This window comes from Beta vulgaris, chromosome 6 (genome assembly GCF_026745355.1).
Source record: "Beta vulgaris subsp. vulgaris cultivar EL10 chromosome 6, EL10.2, whole genome shotgun sequence".
Lineage (NCBI taxonomy): Eukaryota > Viridiplantae > Streptophyta > Magnoliopsida > Caryophyllales > Amaranthaceae > Beta > Beta vulgaris.
The window spans coordinates 18,463,223-18,482,217 of record NC_079207.1 but is presented as its reverse complement, the minus strand read 5'-3'; the positions used below and the strand labels follow the sequence as shown (position 1 = coordinate 18,482,217).

Sequence of the window (18,995 nt, the reverse complement as noted above, 5' to 3'; positions counted from 1 at the left end):
TGAAAAAAGTAAATAATGACTGTTTTATAGCTGTAAAATGAAAGAATCTGTATTTACTCATGCATACTCAAGCATAGTACGAAATAATTAGAAGATGAAAGAAAGAAGCACGTGACTTCTTAAGTAAAAAAAGGAGAAAACCCTAGATCTCATTACTTATCAACCTTTCCTTCTCCTTCGACCGACGCTCTTCCCTCCGGCCAAGCCATGGAAAAGCAAGCTTTTTTCCAGAATTATGTGGGCAAGGGTATCAAGAAATGGATCGCGATCAACATCGACTTCAATTGCGACTGAGGTCGCGTCTATTTCGCTATTCGGAACAAAAGATCGGTTCGCAATTTGCACCTCCATTCCGCGTTCCTTGTAACATTGGGTCGGATTTACCAAAGTTTGTATCCCATCACAATGAGTCATTCTTGCAATCACCTACCAAGAATTTAACTACCTAAAACTAGCTGACATCTACTAACAAACTAAACTTTTACTTAACATGGTTCACATTGGCCTTTACCATGATAATTTTCCCTTTAAAATGCTTATTTTAAATATATTCTATTGTCCATCACATAGTTTTTATGTTTTCAACAAATCAAACAATTATATTGTAGTCCCCCACAATTTTAAAGAATTTTTATAAATATATTTAAGTATTTATATAGTTATGTTTAAATCCAAATGAGTTTGGAAAATGATTTGACTATTTAAAAAGGGTTGACTATTTTAAAAGTCAAATGAAATTATTTTTCATAACTTAATAAAATTAGAAATATTTTAATTATGCATGTTTTAATAAAAGTTTTAAATATTAAAGTATATTGAAAAAAAAGAAGTTTAATGGAATCGAAAATCCTAAAAGGATATAAAGGGAAAGAGTCATGTTGATGACTAAAGTCTTAAATTGTCCATCTTATTAGTCATCAAATTTCATCAAACATTACCTCTTTTCCTAAGTCCATCAAGGGAAGCCTTTATATAAATATCCTAAAATCCAATTATTTTATCCCACATAATTATTTTCTCCACAAAAATCACGTCATTCACTTTCTCTTCTTCCTTCGACTTTTTCTCTCTCCTCTTCGTGCGTCATTCTCGTTCTCTCTCTCAAATCTTGTTTCTTCTTCTTCAAGTAACATTTCTTGTTGAACAAGAAACGTCACAAACCTTTCTCAAAACCGAAGCTTGCTGCCGCCGGGTTGCTGCTGCTGCTGGGCCGGCGATACCTTTCCTCCTTGTTTGTCGGTTGTTTTCTTTCTTCCTTCCTAAGATTCCATTAAAAGACTAGGTTTTTATGTTATTTTATTATTATTTATCATGTGTACTAATTAAATTACTGTTTTTTTTATAAATATATTTTTGGTCATCATAGTATAAATTATAAGAAATTTCAGATTTATTATATTGAGTTTATTTTTAGTTTTGATCATGAAAATAAGAGTTTTTAGGGTTTTTGATTGCAAGAAACTAAAGTAATACATTATAAACTATGAGATTTACTTAGTAGGTAATTTTAAATATATTGTATATGTTTTAAGGATGGTTATTAGATTTTAAAAGTGCTATAATTTCATAAAAGAGTTATTTATGGAGTTTTTAAGGATTTTTAATTGTTAGAATAGTAGTACTATACTAGGAATTAAAAATACCTTAAGTTTGACACTTAAAAACGATTTTAAAACGTGTTTTTAAGGGGTTTTAATTTATTTAAAGTTGCTGTAAATTTTATTTCGAGTTATTAATTTTAGTTACTTTGTTTTCTAGGCAGAGAATACATTGTAGGAGACTTTTAACGATTTAAAAGTGGCCTACAGGCTAGTATATACAAGGTACATACATTATTACGTGCTATGTGGTTTAGAAGCATGTTCAAAGGAATATTTAAATGTTAGTATCATGTATAGGAACTTACCTTATTCATATATGTGATTTCTGAAAGTTATTTTACATGTTATATGTCTGTGTACAACATGTGACCTATAATTGATTATGATTATCAAATTATATGTTTGTGTGGAATAATTGATGCAAGCATGGTAATAGAGTTTATTTATTAATTCGCGTACGAATTAGTATATATTAAAGTGAATCATGTAATGCATGTATTCTTTGAGAAGTAGTATTTTATTATCTTATGAGGATTGTGGACCTTATTTGGTAAGTTACAAGTTATACCTATATAAAGGTAAGTTTATTGTTGGCTAGGTTCAACAAGTAAGTGAGTAAAGAATAAAAAGGAATTAAAGTAGTCTTGGAATGTAAGTTGTGATCACTTGTTAATCCAAAGATAAAAGAAGTTCTGTTCTGATTGTTTGATTATTAATTATGTGTTACTTGTCCGTATGTGTCAACACAAGTAATAAGATGTAATTAATGTAAAGTGTAACGAGAATAAGTTATAGACTTTAGACTGGTCCACGTCTAGAGTTGGGCATAAGGGTTGGGGTTATGGTGAGCGTGCCATAGCTTTGCTAGGAATGGATTGATCACCATCCCTCTTTTATTTCAAAAGTTCCTCGATATCGCAAGTCACTCTGAAATGCGGAATCGCACCCGCATTTCACATTAGTAGGCAAGACAACTCGTCCCAATACATTCTCATTAAGTATTAAAAGATGTTTTGAGTTTAGTTCAGTAAAAGTTGCCTGCAGTTTGTTAGATGTTTATTTATTACTTATTCCTATACGTTATTGTTTAGTATCATGTTTAGGAATATTTATATTTGATATGTAGTACTCAGCTTTGCTGATTACGTGCTTTACTTGTGTATGTGATCATGGCTTTGCTTATTGATCCTGTGATGATCCTTATGGTGAGCAGAGTCGATAGTGCATTGACATTACAGGTTCGCAGATGTGCATCGCATTGGGAATCTGGAGTGGAGAGACTATACATCTAGCGTAGTTTAACTTATGCTTTCGTAGGAACATTTTATTTTAGATGGTTGTTTATTTAAGTTGGTTTGTTTAGATCCTGGACATTTGTCTTTTACTTAATGAGTTTAATAAAGTTGGTTTTAGTAAATTGTTTTCCGCTGCAAAATTTTGAATAAGCCGATACGTTATCACACGGGCGATAATGTCTGGGTAATTCTCTAGGTTTCATATTATAAAGGTATTTCTAAAAGAGAGAATTATCAGGGTGTTACATATATTAATTTGCTTACTCTTAAATTGGATATAGAACAATCGTATAACCGTGTTGAATGGGATTTTCTTTATACACCTTAAGAGCCTTAATTCGAATTTAGTGTTTTCATTTTCTTTTTGAGGGGGTAATTCGAATTTAGTTACATGTTTGCTTCTTTATTTTCTTACTCTTAAATAATGAACATTTCCATAACTAAATTTGTTAGTCAACAAAGGCAATAAATCAAAGGGACTCACATGCTCCTTATCTTCTTTTAATTTAGTACTAGCATTCTCTGCACGCGATGCGTGCTTGGATTTTCTTTGGTAGATTTTTTTTCTTCTAAAGTACTCCATCTATTTTTTTATCCTTCTCACTTGTAATCTTGACATTATTCATACTTTGAGAGAATTTTCTTAATTTTTCTCAATTTATAAGGAAAAATATAGTCATGTGGGGTCTTGTTTGATTCGTCTCAATTAGTACTTTAGTAATCGTTATAATTTTTACTAATATATAACAAAGGATATTTAAGTTCAGTGCATTGGAAGACGCGCACAGGAAAGTGAGAAGCATAAAAAAACAGAGGGCGTACATCTCTCGATGTTTTTTTTACATGAATAATTGTCTATAACATTTTTAAAACATTATTATAATTAAATGACTTGAATAAGCAAACCTATATAATGTATAAATATCATTAGATTACATCTTGCTGTTTTCAGCAATATAATTGGAGTTGAAACTATGTGAAAGATCATGGATGTATGTTCTACCAAACAAAAGAGTGTTATATATTGAGGAATATAGTGAGTTTTTAAATACATTATAAATCAATATTTTCCACATACAATGTTACCCATTAATAATATTATCACTATTAAGCATTAATTAAAAGAGTTAAACCCACTAATCAAGAAAGTTGAGTTGCTCCTCAACATCATCCGAGTTTTGTTGGGAAAAAAAAGTATAGAAAAGGGTGACGAAATGAATAAATGACCTGCACACCTGATAAACCCCAAAAATCTCATGTAGGAAGAGTTCTAACTCCTAATTCCAGTAAAGTCATGTACCAAATCAAAGCTTTTCTTTGTGCTCCTCAACAAACAAAAGTTGAGGATGGCACGACCAAAATAACGCAACAAATACAATCAAACTCAACCTCTTATATCATTATTTTTTAAAGAAACTTTTATTGGTATCACATCAATATTTTGAATTCCCTTTTATTAGAAGAAGTATTGTTATTTATTTTTTGAGTTGAGTCAGTCAGCATACATACAGCTGCATCATTTCTGATCACATGAAAGTTTGCTGCTGTTGCTGCTGCTGCTTCCTTTTCCCTCAAACCAAATTCATAAAATCACCATAACCCCCTGATCATTAACCAACCAAAAAGAGAAACTCAAACCTAACTTACTTTAGTTTTCATCATCTTGTTATAAATACATTCACCGCCACTCTTTTTGGTTGCCTCTCTATCTTTTTAAGCCCACAATTTTTTTGAAGATTAAGCATATACTGTAGTATATTTTTATATACATTGTATAATTTGATATAATGTCCACGCCTTTGAACAGAACATTGCTCAAGGTTATAGTCCTTGGTGATATTGCGTAAGTTTTATGTTCCTTGCTTTCTTTATCTCCTTTCATGTTTTTTTTTTTTGGTTCTATGGCAGTTGTGGTCAATATATATTGTATGGCATTATTGATGAGTTTTTTTTGTTTGTTTTGTTAAAATAGGGTGGGCAAGACGTCTCTAATTAATAGGTACGTACCCATTTTAAAGTAGCTTCAACTCTCGAAACACCAATGATAAATAAAGGTGGTAAACGTATCCACTCAAAACAAAAAAAAGGTGGAATATGTATTATTTGATTAAGTTTTGTTTAAGTGATGAGTCATTTGATTAGGTTTGGTTGCCATCTAGATTGAAATTTGATTATGTTTAGTTTGATACATCTTTTTGTTAAGATTTTGTTTATTGTGAAATTCTATTAATACTAGATCATATAAATATTTCAACGGATTATAATTGGTCAAGTCAATTTTAGCTGGATTCAAATGGAATGGGATTATTTCGAATTAATCAATCTCTCGGATATTTTTGTTTATGAATCATTTGATTCTGTCTAACTTTATTTTTTGTTTCTAAGGAAAAATTATCAATACGGGTCATCTTAATTTGGTTGAGTCAATTTTTGCTAAGGTCAAGATTGGGTTATTTTGTTTTCCATAACATTGCGAGTTTAAATCGAATTTCAATATCCAATTATAAGTCAATATTGTCAAGTATATGTCTTTTTTTATTGTTATTGATGCAAATGTTGTCAAGTCTATGTAATATTATGATGTATTAATGTAAGTGCAAAAGTGTTCATATGTTCTGTATTGTATGTAATTCAAAGTTCCTTTTTCCCCTCATGTTACAGATACGTGCACAAAAAATTCAATCAACAATACAAGGCAACAATTGGAGCAGATTTTGTGACGAGGGAATTGCAAATTGATGGCAGACTTGTTAGCCTCCAGGTGAGTTCTCTTGCATATTATCTCTCTTTTTCCGGCCACTTCAAAAATAAGTAATTTTACAGATATATATTTGGACAGATATGGGACACAGCAGGGCAAGAAAGATTTCACAGTTTAGGACCTGCGTTTTTCAGAGGAGCAGACTGTTGTGTTTTAGTATATGATGTGAATGTGCATAAATCTTTTGAAGCCCTCCAAACATGGCGTGATGAATTCATCAAACAGGTCATCAAAGTCCCATTTAATTTCTTCCTTATATTTTACTTGGCTATTATTAAATCTGTGTAATCTGAACTATCCATGACAATAACAATGCCATACTATAGTACGATTACTACTCCCTCCATTTCGGCCTATGAGCTATGTATTCTCTTTCACTTATAAAGAGATTGAACTAGTTAATGGCTCAGGCGATGCTCCAAATAGTTGAGTTGTGTTATGTCGGGTGTTCTGCACATTATTAAATCTTGATGTTGAGTTCCTTATTTGACTATCTTTTATAGAGTAATCAAACTCGTGACATGAATTCAATTATTGAGTTTCCTTTTGAATCATTGATATTTCAACTCATTGATAGGCATTCTAGCATCTCGATACAAGTGTAGTTTCAAATCTTGTTGAAAACAAAAAGGTTTTCTTTTTAAATGTTTAGAAATGACATGAAGTTAGAACCCAGGTATAGCGCCATATAACTAATATATATTCTATTGTTGTTTTTTTTTTTGAGGGATATATTCTATTGTTAATGCTTCTTAATAGTAAGTATAATTTCATAGCTAATTTGATAGATATGATAAATATAATACTTCAAAATACTTTTAACTATTTACATATGGATATTAACTAGTTATTAGGCCCGAGCGACTCCACGGGTTATTTATATTTTCATGTCAAAAGAGTAGCATCTAATGTTGCGTAGTTTTTTGGTTATAACTTTACTATATTAACTTGAGGTCACATGGTTGAATCTTGTACGAAACATGTTTCTAATTTTTAATGTATGTTGATAACATGAAATAAAACAACTAAACAGATAGTGCCACGTGGCATGTAGATATGCTTAAGAACACTTTTTGATATATTTATATAGATTACGATATTAACCAATATTTGTTTTGAGAGAGATTAATAGTCAATGTAAACTTATGGGATGGACTATGGAGGGAGAAGTAGAAAGTAGAAAGGTTAAAGGCTATAAGAAACAACACAGACATTGTAATTGTTTAATTCTCATCTTTCCAATTTTATTGACTGATCTTGTCCATCTAATTATAATTAGATTATTAGATTACATTTAATCTCAAATAATTACTCTTCTATTTATTTTGGTTTTGTGAAAATCAGACAGATATTTCAAACCCAGCTAGGTTCCCTTTCGTGGTGATTGGAAATAAGATTGATCAAGATGGTGGAGCTAGACGCATGGTAGGATGTATACATATGTAGTACCCTTCATTTATAAAAGATCGTCAATTTACTAAATTGTACTCCCTCCGTCTCCTTTTGTGGTACTATTTTGTCGTAATTAATTATTCTATCCAGCTTATTGTGCATTTTTTTTGAGACCTATTAGGTGGATGAGAAAAGAGCTAAGGATTGGTGTGGCTCTATAAAGTCAGGGCCATCAGCAAGCAGTATTCCTTACTATGAGACTTCAGCAAAGGATGATATTAATGTAGATGATGCCTTTTACAACATTGCAATAGCTGCACTCTCTCATGACCGTTCACAAGAATTGTAAGTCAATTCAATACCTATATCTCTTTGGGTAGTTAAAACTCACTAACATCTACGACGGTTTGGTAAGCGATTGTAACCGGTGATAGAGGAAGTGAATTTTTTTGTAATTTTTCTAACAAAGTCTCATTTCAATATTCATAGTAATAAATCCTATCAAAAAATATATATATTCATAGTAATAAAATTTCATCTCAAAACATATCTCACATATTTTTATTATCACTCAATACCCTCTCCATAAAGGTAATAAAAAATTACGAAAATTTAGATGTTTTGGAATTAAATAATATCACCATAACTATTACCATTTGGATTGCTAATAAAAACAAGCAAGTACTATAGATTGTTAGAATTATTTTTTAGGGGAAAAGAGAGATAATATATTAAGAAAGAGCTAAAGTGCTCATAATTACATACGTAGCAACTTCAGAAGAGATATGATTCTCCCAACGTTGCTACACCCCAAACAGCACTAGTCTTGCGAGGTGATGGGCTACACTATTCCCCTGCGCACACGAGACCAAGACGCATAATAAAAAATGTCTACCAAAAATAAAGCATCTTCCATAATAGAAGCGAGATCAGATAAGTAAATCGCTCCACTAGTAAGACGAGAAGCCAAAGACAAGCAATCGGTTTCAAAGATGACTCAAGAATGATGATGAGCTTAGGTAAGTTTGACGGCAAAACAAAGGGCCTTTACTTCAGCAATTTCGGGTGACCACCATGCACGAATCCTCCTCGTTGCTGTCCGCAACACCACACCACAAGAGTCCCGGGCCACAACACCTAGCTCCATCCCTCCCCCACATCTGCGTTGGTATTAACCTTCATTGCTGCCTCAGGAGGAGCTTCCCAATAATTCACCCCCACTCCTGCATTTCTTCTGCCCAACACCAAACCATGCACACAACTGGTATAATTTGAGTAATCACTTCTTAAATTACTAGCCCTCTCCACTAAGACTTGGTTGGGAATCACCTTGTTCTAAAAAACACATTGATTCCTATGAAACCAAAGGGACCACGCCAACACAGCCCAACCCTCCACCTTCTCGACATTCACCTCATCCCACGCCTCTAACATCTCTATCAAGAAATTAACACTCGTCCTTGGCAACAACTCAGAAAAACCTCCCAACATCATAGCTTCCTTCGCCAACTCACACTCGAATAACATATGGAACACAGTTTCTGAGCTCTTGTTACAAAGGGGGCATAAGTCATCAATAATCAAATGTCGGTGTTTGAGAAGAGCTCGTACAGACAAGGCGACTGAATAGGCGAACACACTCTCCATATATAAAAAATGACGGACTTCGGGAGAAACATTTAGATCCCAAATATGAACCCAAGATCGATGAAAATCGTCAAAATTACATGACTTACCTACTTCCGTTTTTTGTAAAAGCAATCTCTCACTGGGAGGAATAGTGAAAATTACCCGCGCATCTTCCTCCAAAAAGCATTCCAAAATGCAGTCAGTGCTCTAACACGCTCGATCATGGTCGATAATGTCACAAACCCTTTCAATCCCCTCAACAATAAGACCATTCAGAAACCGTTTCCCCTTATTACACACCCACGTATCCTTCGAGATTTTAATGTTCTTGCCATCCCCCACCCTCCACAACAAGCCCTCCTTCAACAAAGATTTAGAACCCCAAATACTCTTCCAAGAATAACTACTAACTGAGCGCAAGAAGCTTCCACAAAAGAAGAGTGTGGATAGTACTTCGCCTTCAACACACGACCTGTCAGTGATCTTGCAGCTTGAACCAATCTCCATGCTTGCCTCTCTAAAAGAGCTTCATTAAACACACCCAAATCATGGAAACCCATCCCCCCTAAGCACTTCGAATTACAATGAATTTTTCGTTCAGCACCCTGCTGCCCCCACCAAAACCTAGCCATAGCAGAATGGATAGATTGGATAACAGACATCGGAACCTTATAAAAACTCATCAGATACGTAGGGATAGCTTAAATAACCAATTTCAGTAACAGATCTTTGCTAGCACGATAGAGAAGCTTTTCTTTCCACCCATGGAGCCTTTTCCATATACAATCCTTCATCTCAGTAAAAATAAACTTCTTAGACCTTCTCATCAGAGTTGGAACACCTAAGTATTTCGAGTGCTTCTCAACATGCTTCATAGCCAACAAATATGTCAACTCTTGTTTTAACTCCTTTGCTAAATGTAATTTTCGACTTTTCAGTATTAATTTTTTGATCAAATGTAGCTTCATATTTGTTGAGAATATCAACTATAGCAACGCATTTCTGTCGATTAGCTCTAGCAAACAGCAAACTGTCATCGGCAAACAAAAGATGAGAGATCATAGGGTCACTACGGCTAGCTTTAACTCCATGCACCTATTTATCTACAACACCTTTAGATAACATCGCAGATAGAGCGTCATCAACCAAAATATAAATGTAGAGAGAAATAGGGTCTCACTGTCTAAGCCCCCTAGAAGGGTTGACCAAATCACACACCGAACCACTCACCACAAAAGAATATGTGACAGAAGATATACATCCAATAATCACCTTCACCCATCTCTCATCAAACCCCAAATCAGAAAATCTCATTCCACCCTGTCATATGCCTTGCTCATGTCCAGCTTCATAGCAATTAAACCCTTACGACTCCAAAATTTATATTTCGTAGAATAAAAAATCTCAAGAGCAATGAGGGTGTTGTTAGTAATCAGACGTCCAAAAACAAAATCACTCTGATTTCCCGAAACAATGTCTGGCAATTTACTTTATGCCTATTTGCTAATACTTTCGAAGCAAGCTTATAAATAACATTACAAAGACTAATGGGGCGGAACTCAGACACCAGAGTAGGAGACTTCACCTTATGAATCAAAGCAATATTTGTAGCATATCATCTGGAGGGCGGGTACCATGGATAATTCCCATCACAGCATGGGTTACGTCATCACCAATATAATGCCAGAATTTTTTCTAGAAGATAGCGTGCATTCCGTCTGGGCCCGAGGCTTTACAGGGGTACATCTGATTCAAAGTCTCAAAAATCTCTTCTTTGGAACAAGGGCGCAGCAGCACAACGTTCATCTCAGAGGTAACTAACGGGGCAACAGATGACATAACATGTTCAACATCATTCGCGGCTTACTCGAAGTAAAAAGAGAAGAATAATACTCACATATTATCTGCTCCATTCTATTATTATCCTCACACCACTCCCCATTGCTATCAAACAAACCACTAATGCAATTCCTCTAGTTATGAACTTTGGAGTTAAAAAATAATGAAGTAGATAATATTTATATCTATACAAATATAGTAAAAGGCGTGCACAAACAAGAAACTGTGCCACGTGGCGCTCTCTCTAGGGAGTTTTAGTTCATATGATCCACGTACAATAAAAAACTTTATAAATTGCATAGTATAGGGTTTGATCCTGAGACCTCAAGTACATATACTAAAGTCTTAACCACTAAGCTAAGTTGTATTTGGTGTTATTATCATAAAGTATTATATTAATAAATGAAATTTTTTCTTACCCGGGGAATAGCCCGGACCTAATAACTAGTTAATATATTAAAAGGCGTTCCTAAATGAGAAACGATGCCAAGTGGCGGTCTCCCTAAGAGCAGAGGGGTAGATGAGGGTGTGCAAAGAGCCGAACAGCACAGGGCCCCCAAAATTATAAAGGCCCAAAATATGTTATTTTGAAAATTTTACTTCATATTTGAAAAATCACTCTTGTTTCCCACTCTTAATAAATTGTCAATGATTTATCTTTAGATTTTCAACTTTCCATCTTTAGAACTCTAACTTTCCATCATTATTTTCTATAAATTAGGGCCCACTTTTCATGTTAGAACCGGGGCTCCAAAATCTTCAAGACGGCCCTACCTAAGAGAGGTTTACTCTATGTAATCCGCATAGAAATCAAATAGTGTAAGATTTTATTATTTTTCTCCCGAGAAAGCTAAAAAAAAAGGGTAGTTTTTCAAAAAAGAAATTGCCTTAAATGTATTTTCTCACAAAAAATTATTATGTCATTATCTGACAAAATATGTGCTGAAAGTTATTATTTTACAAAAAAGTGCTTTACAGTACTTTAGTTATTCTATTTTATTAGAACTTTTTGACATTGTCTATCATACTTCTTAAGATGACGTACCAAAATATTTTAATGCAAGGTCTTTAAAACCGAGAAATACAAGTCACTATTATATTCAAATGGAGGGAGTGGATAATAGTTTCTTGCCATTTTGCTACAGATGCATCCGTAACACGATGACTCACCATTTTTGTTATGCAGGTATTTCGAAAGCATAACAGAGACAGGTTCTCTTTCAGAAATAGTCGAACAACAGAACAGAGGATGCCCCTGCTAAATTATTTTGTTCTTGATGGCTTTCCTTCTAAATTCTTATTATTGAGGTCGTTTGATTCTTTTGAGCTAAGTGTACACAGTTTGCGTGCACCATGACCAAAGAAAACGCAAAAAAAAATGGGGACTTGATGTCATGGTTGTTCTTGTTAAGTTATTATTATCAGGGATATTGAGAAAGTTCTAGCTGATCCAACTTTACTTTTATGAAATTTTTTATGTAATTATGAACATCCAATATGTGCTGTTGGAATGTGAATAACTCAAAAACAATCAGATATTTGAGAATTTATTGTATTTTTTCCACTTCGAGGTTGTAAGTAAACAAAAAGGTGAATTCCATGCATGTTGAGCAGATATTTGTTGAACGATAAGATTTTATCTATTCTTCATGATATTATGCACGGATCAGATATATCATGATGAATTTCTTCAGAAAAAATTGTGTCTTACACAATGAAATCTGAAAAGTGAGATTTCAAGTGTATACATAATCTTTTTCTGTCCGAAGAAATGATTCATCGAAATAACGAGGATCGAATTCCTCTCTTATGGGGGTCGATGTACAGCCGTACAGGTGACTAAGTGAGTGTTTTTTTTTTTTTTTTTTTAGGTAATAGGTGAGTGTTCCTTTAAATGCATACTAGTAGATTAGTAGTATTAGTAAGCGTATTAACTTAGACTTGGGTGAGCCCTTGAGTGCTTATATAGCTATAACACATGCAGTGGTACCCTTTTAAAATGGTCATGCTAGACCTATACAAAATTGGCGTAACTCGTCTTTTGGATTTTGAACAAGATTTTTCATTCTAAAATTCGATTTAACCCGAACCCAAAAACCTAAAAATTAGTGGGTCAAATGGGTTGGGTCAGGTTTTGACACCACTAACATAAGTAGGGAGCAACCAATGAAAATAAATTAAGAATAAAAAAACAAGTATCTACATAAAATTCAATAGCAACTCCAATATGTTCATGATCCATCATGGTCATTCATTGTTTTAGATGAGACTTTGTGAGTGATATAAGGGTTAGACCTAAGTATGACAAGTGTAGAGTAGACTAAAAAAATGATCATTCCCATGAAAGCTATACTAATTTATGTTGGTCAATTCATAGAATACCACAATCTGCCACTTGATTGCCGCAATCTTGAGCAACTGCCCATCACCCCCATGCAACTTCCTAGCAAAACTAGCAGTAATACACTCCTAATACTCCGCCTGTGCAAGTAGTGCAACTTAAATTGAAGCCGGCAATCATGAATTCAAGTTTGTATAGTTGTCTAGTTGACTGCCAACTTATATTTGTAAAATAGAACTAGTTTCTGACAAATTTCAAGGTTTTTGGGGGTTTCCCCTCTATTTCATGGTTTTGGGCTTTGACCTTATGCAATATGCGCCTTGTAACGTCTGCTTTAAAAGCTAGGTAGAAGAAGTTAGTACTTGTACAACACACAGCCTTTTACTTCTATATCTTAAACATATGAGCCGTAGCGATGAATGCATGGACTAATGGAAGTCAAATACTGTGGTATGTAGTTTAATTATCCAAATGAATCACAAGTGTACATAATCATATCCAGATAAAAGCGTTCATATTAAGCAAAAGTTAAGGCAGATCATACATGAAATCTGGTTCTGTCTATATACTTGGTTCAAACTTTGAAACTGCACAGCATGCACATGGTCACATCTTTCAACAATTTCAATACTGAATTAGTACCCTGCAACCATGGAAAAAAAAAATTTAATAATGAACAACACCAAGTCAAATATGCAACTGTATACTAACTCGTACTTTCCTAGTTCCAGGAGTAATTTTCATCGGGACAACTATATAAAGAGATGCATATATTGCATACTTGTTCTCCTTAAATAAATCTTCTAATAACACTCACTTTACTCCCATCATGTTAACCTTTAAGAAACACTCTCTCACAATTACAATCAGTTTACTCATAATCTTTGCTATTAACATTATATTCTGTCCCCTAGTGGTAGAATCCTGTAATGCTATAGATAAAGAGGCATTACTATATTTCAAGCATGGGATCCAAATGGATGTGTGGCAAAAATTAGCAACATGGGTGCCTGAAACCGACTGCTGTGCAGCCTGGGAAGGCGTAAATTGTGATCCTGCCACCGGAAGGGTAGTTGAAATTATCCAAGTCGGCTTTTGGGATGAATTTGGCGTCGAAACTCTCATGTTAGGTACACTCTCTCCTTTCCTTGGCAATCTCACCTATCTTCGCGTCCTTAACCTTAGAGGCCTGGGAGGGTTAAGTGGTCCAATCCCTTCCCAGCTAGGGAAGTTGTCACGTTTAACCTCTCTTTCACTAACTTATAACAACCTGAATGGTTCAATACCCGCTTCACTTGGTAATCTCCACAAGCTAAAATATCTCTTCCTAGGCAATAACAGCCTCTCTGGCACCATACCCAACTCTCTTTTTCAATCATTGAGCTCACTTTCAATATTGGAACTTGAAGGAAATCAATTAACTGGCTCGATACCTTCTTCCATTACCAAATTGATTTCACTTAACAAGCTTTATCTTAGCAGAAATTCTTTCTCAGGTAAATTTCCAAGTTGTATTGGCAACCTAAAGCACCTCATACATATAGATTTGTCATATAATCATATTTATGGAAGTATACCAGATTCCATAGGCACTCTCTCCCAGTTACAAGCATTACTACTCACCTATAACAATCTTAGTGGATCCATACCAAATTCTATAGCTAAACTCTCTCTGTTGCAAGATCTATACTTAGATCATAATGAATTCACCGGAACCATACCACATACTCTAGGCAAACTATCCAAACTGAAGAATTTATACCTTGATGACAACAAAATCACCAGAATCATACCATATTCAATAGGTAAACTCTCCCAATTGCAGAATTTATACCTTGACCATAATAGACCCACCGGACCCATCCCTTCTTCCATTGGCGGCCTTGTGTCTCTACAAGTCATGGATTTGAGTCACAATCAATTAACGGGCGTTTTACCACATTCCATAGGCAAACTCACCCAAATCCAAAGAATAGTGTTAGAGAACAATATGATCACAGGAAAGCTACTACCAAATATCAGCCATCTAACTGCATTATATGATATCATGTTCTCAAACAACCAATTTGTAGGTCAAATCCCTTCAAGTTATGCCAATCTTTCACTCAATTCTCTACAATTGTCCAACAATAAACTCATTGGCCCACTCCCTCAACTTGATAAATCATTTATTTACAAGCTAGACTTATCCTATAATCCACTTGGGTTAACAAAAATACCAATTTGGGTGTTCAACAATTCCAACTTCTATAACCTAACATTAGCCGGAACCGGGATTAGAGGGCAATTACCACAATCGGTATCTTCCCCATATATAGCTCACCTTGATTTATCAAATAATCAAATTACAGGAAAATTGCCTTCATGGATTGGAAAAATGAGTATTCTGCAAACCCTGAATTTATCCAATAATAGATTTAACTCCACCATTCCTGTTCAATTCAAAGATCTTTACCAACTCTCAACCCTAGATATTCACGCAAATAACTTCACAGGATCATTGGGAATGATTTTTGATAAAGTAGGTTGGGAATTCAACTCAATTGATGTTTCTAACAATGCATTCAAAGGTCCAATCGACAAAAATATAGGTGACAAACCTGCGATGAGAGGGGTTACTTCATTGATATTGTCGAAGAATCCGTTGGGAGGAACAATACCAGTGTCGATTGGAAAATTGACGCAATTGAAAGTGTTGAAGATGGTAAATAACCAGATTTCTGGAAGAATTCCTGAAGAAATTGGGAATGCTGAAGAATTAACGACGATTTTGTTATCGATGAATAGGTTAAGTGGAAGAATACCGAAAAAGGTGTTGAATTTGAGGAATTTGCGGGTGTTTGATGTTTCATGGAATAAACTTAGTGGACAAATTCCTGCACATAACACCAGTTTTCCTGCTTCTGCATTTTCAGCAAATCTTGGCCTCTGCGGTGCTCCGCTCCCTCCTTGTAAGACTACGTAGGAGAAGATGAGATGATCATTGATCAGTAGACAATGTAGACTGTAGAGTGGTGATAACGGAAAGATACCCTTTTTTCCCGCTTATTTTTAGTGATTATCTGAAAAAATAAGTTTAGATTTGTTCAATTTGGTTTCACACAATAAATAAGGTTTAATAATTAGATAAGGGTCTGAATAATAAGGTTTAATAAATTTAAATACATTTAAAGTTTAATTAAGTTTAGATAAGCATAAAATAAGTCGAATAATACATGCCTAAAATGTGCCAAGCGTTATTGGAAGAGAGGAGGATATGGCAATGGCAGATATCATTTTTACTTATGGTTTTTGACAATAATTTGGATTTTTTGTATAAAAGTGAAATTGTAATGCATAATTGTTTCACAAGTGCCAAAGATATTTGTGAATTGTCTTTTCGTGCAAAATGCATGGGAGTAGTGATAGCCACTGGAGCGGGCTGGGCGGGCTGGACCATGAGTCGTAGTGGGATGGGCTAAGATTTTACGGCCCAGGACCAGACCGTGAAATTCATGGGTTGGGCGGGCTGGTCCACGGGCTAAAAAATATTGGCCCACACTAGTCTGTTATCAGTTTTCACGGTTCATGAGTTTGATGGGCTGGACCGGGCTAACGGGCCGGCATAAGAATTTTTTTTTCAAAATTATTTAATCATTGAAATTATTCATTATTCTTACATAAAATCTTTTAAATGAATTAAAAATATATACAAATATGAATATTAACGAATAATTTCATTATTTTTAAATTTGATTGAATTATAATATATGCAATTTGATTAAAATATATGCAATTTGATTAAAATATACATAATTTGGTTCAACATTTACTTGGATTGGACTGGTTTGGTTCATGGGTCGGGTTGGACCGGTTTCATGGTCCGGGCTGGGCGGTTTTAGTAGTGGGTTTTAGTGGGTTGGGCTCAAGAAATCTAGCCCACGACCAACCCACCAATTTCACGGTTCGAGCTGGGCTGGACCTGGTTTTTTGGCCCGGCCCACACGACCCACGAGGTGGGCTGGGCTAGATGGGCTGGATTGGGCCGCACTGTTGGCCATCTCTACATGGGAGGTTTTAAATAGATATGATTTAGTCTCGTGCATAATCTATGGGTTACATTTTGTTTATTAAGTAGTGTTTTTATTCCAATTTATCTAATTCATAATTATTAGAATCCAAGTATTTAAAGTTGAAAGATTATAAAATGTAAAATTATATATCACGATATTTGTTACAATATTTTAAAGTTTGAAAATCTTATAATTGTGATATATAAATTGATAAATACGTAAATAAAACAAAAAACACATCAACATGCACAGGAAGTTTTTTGTTTTATAAATTTAATATTTTAGGATGGTCTCGTAAAATTATAGTTTGAATATTAGCTCGTGATTCAAAGTTTTTATAATCATATCATGTATTAAGAATACATTTTAAAATCGGTTTTAGACTTGTGCCACTTGCACGGGAAGTTTTTGTTTTAATTCATAAATTTAAGATTTTATATTATCTCTCCTAAAATCATGGTGGAAGTATTTAACCCGTTAATCTATAAATTAAAATCATAACTTAAAAGTTAAGAATATTTAAAAAAAAAAATGAAACATACATATAAGTTTGAAAAAGTAAATTTTAATTTGCTATTCCCATATACAGGTTTTCTAAAGTATGAATGGTCAGCTATAGGAAATCAATGGTTGAATTCATGATTATTTACTTATATAAAGAAAACAATACTTTGAATTGATATGAAATACTTTTGACATATTATTATCAATTTCAATGACTATAGTCAATGCTTTTAGACTTTAAGAACTCATGAGATAGTTCTATCTAAAATTTGAAACTAATAACATGTGTTTTAAATTTTATGATCTTGTATTGAGAGTATTAAATGTGGCTATGACCCGTATGTTACATAGTTATGATTTTTGTAAAATGGCCTTAATATATGAAAATATTGCTCATACTTTTATACTGGCATTATAGAATACTTTTTACATGTTTCCATCAATGTTATTGACTATAACGTCCGTGCTTTTAGACTTTGAGAACTACATTAGAATAATTCTATCTAAATTATAAAACTAATAACTTGTGATTTAAGTTCTATAATCTTGTGTTAAGAATAATTAAAACCTGGTACGTTGAATAGTTACAATTTTAGGGAGAAGTGTTTGTTGTTGTAATGATTACTTGTGTTCAATCAATATTCTTGTATTGAGAATAATTAAAATTGCCTTATGACCCGTACATTATACAGTTCTAGTTTAAAGATGTATGGATTATATTATATAATGAATATCGACTACACGATTTTCATAACTCATATAATTATACTATCTAATATTGCAAGTTGTTCTGATATAAACATATAGTAATATAATTTTCAGTTATTAAAAGATTTATGCATAATATGATGTAATTGATAATTTTTAATTAGCAAGAAATCATAGTGATTCGATTGCTCTTCTTAATAGTGTTTTATTGAAAAACATGAAAAATAAATAAATGGTGACATATGATGTTGTATAATATGAGCACTATAAGAGGGGGGTGAATTATAGTGAGAGAATAAGCTATACTTTTTGCGGAATTAAAAGTTAACTTGGGAACACACAATAGGAACACGAGAGATTTTAGCGAGAAAAAACTTCTTAGGCTCAATAGGAAGAAACAACCTCGACCACAAGCGATTTTAACTCAAACTTTCCACTATAATAGGCCAAAACAACTCTGTTTACAATCCTATTACTTTTCTCTCGAGCCACAACTTAAGTTACTAAACTCAAGTTCCCAACGACAGTTCCCACAACTGTCGTTCCTCTCAAACTTCACTCGAAGTTCCTTTCTCTTTCTCTTTCTCTTTCTCTTGCTTCACTCAAAGCTTCTCACAGTTACAAGAGTTCACTCAAACCCTTAACTCAAAAATACAATTTGTAAGAGAATGGAAGAGTAATAACTCGAAAAAAGTAAGTATGAATTCTCTTAGGAACGACACTGACTCTTCAGACAACTAAGAATATTTAGCTAAGCCAGACACACATTTGGTGTGACTAATAAAAGTCAGATACACATTTGGTGTGACTTCTAAAAGTCAGACACAAAATGTTCTAAGGTTTAGGCGCCTATTTATAGATAATTTAGGCAAG

General features: G+C 33.8%; 2 protein-coding genes across 2 annotated transcripts; both read left to right on the top strand.

Annotated features, from left to right (window-relative positions):
* The first annotated feature begins 4,323 nt into the window (after nucleotides 1-4,323).
* On the top strand, nucleotides 4,324-12,143 carry LOC104896072 (ras-related protein Rab7). The gene is made up of 7 exons (XM_010682766.4): nucleotides 4,324-4,739; nucleotides 4,869-4,895; nucleotides 5,558-5,657; nucleotides 5,736-5,882; nucleotides 7,002-7,082; nucleotides 7,231-7,394; nucleotides 11,704-12,143. Exons 1-7 carry the CDS (start codon nucleotides 4,684-4,686, stop codon nucleotides 11,777-11,779), a joined length of 651 nt encoding a protein of 216 aa, XP_010681068.2. The 5' UTR covers nucleotides 4,324-4,683; the 3' UTR covers nucleotides 11,780-12,143.
* Nucleotides 12,144-13,303: 1,160 nt separating this feature from the next.
* Nucleotides 13,304-15,948, top strand: LOC104896071 (probable leucine-rich repeat receptor-like protein kinase At1g35710). The gene has a single exon (XM_010682765.4). It carries the CDS (start codon nucleotides 13,688-13,690, stop codon nucleotides 15,821-15,823), a length of 2,136 nt encoding a protein of 711 aa, XP_010681067.2. The 5' UTR covers nucleotides 13,304-13,687; the 3' UTR covers nucleotides 15,824-15,948.
* The last annotated feature ends 3,047 nt before the right edge of the window (nucleotides 15,949-18,995 follow it).

Coding starts and splice junctions, on each gene's coding strand:
- LOC104896071 (XM_010682765.4), top strand. CDS start 13,688: ATGTTAACCTTTAAGAAACACTCTCTCACAATTACAATCAGTTTACTC.
- LOC104896072 (XM_010682766.4), top strand. CDS start 4,684: ATGTCCACGCCTTTGAACAGAACATTGCTCAAGGTTATAGTCCTTGGT. Junction 4,740..4,868: donor ATAGTCCTTGGTGATATTGC/GTAAGTTTTATG, acceptor TTGTTAAAATAG/GGTGGGCAAGACGTCTCTAA. Junction 5,658..5,735: donor GCAGACTTGTTAGCCTCCAG/GTGAGTTCTCTT, acceptor ATATTTGGACAG/ATATGGGACACAGCAGGGCA.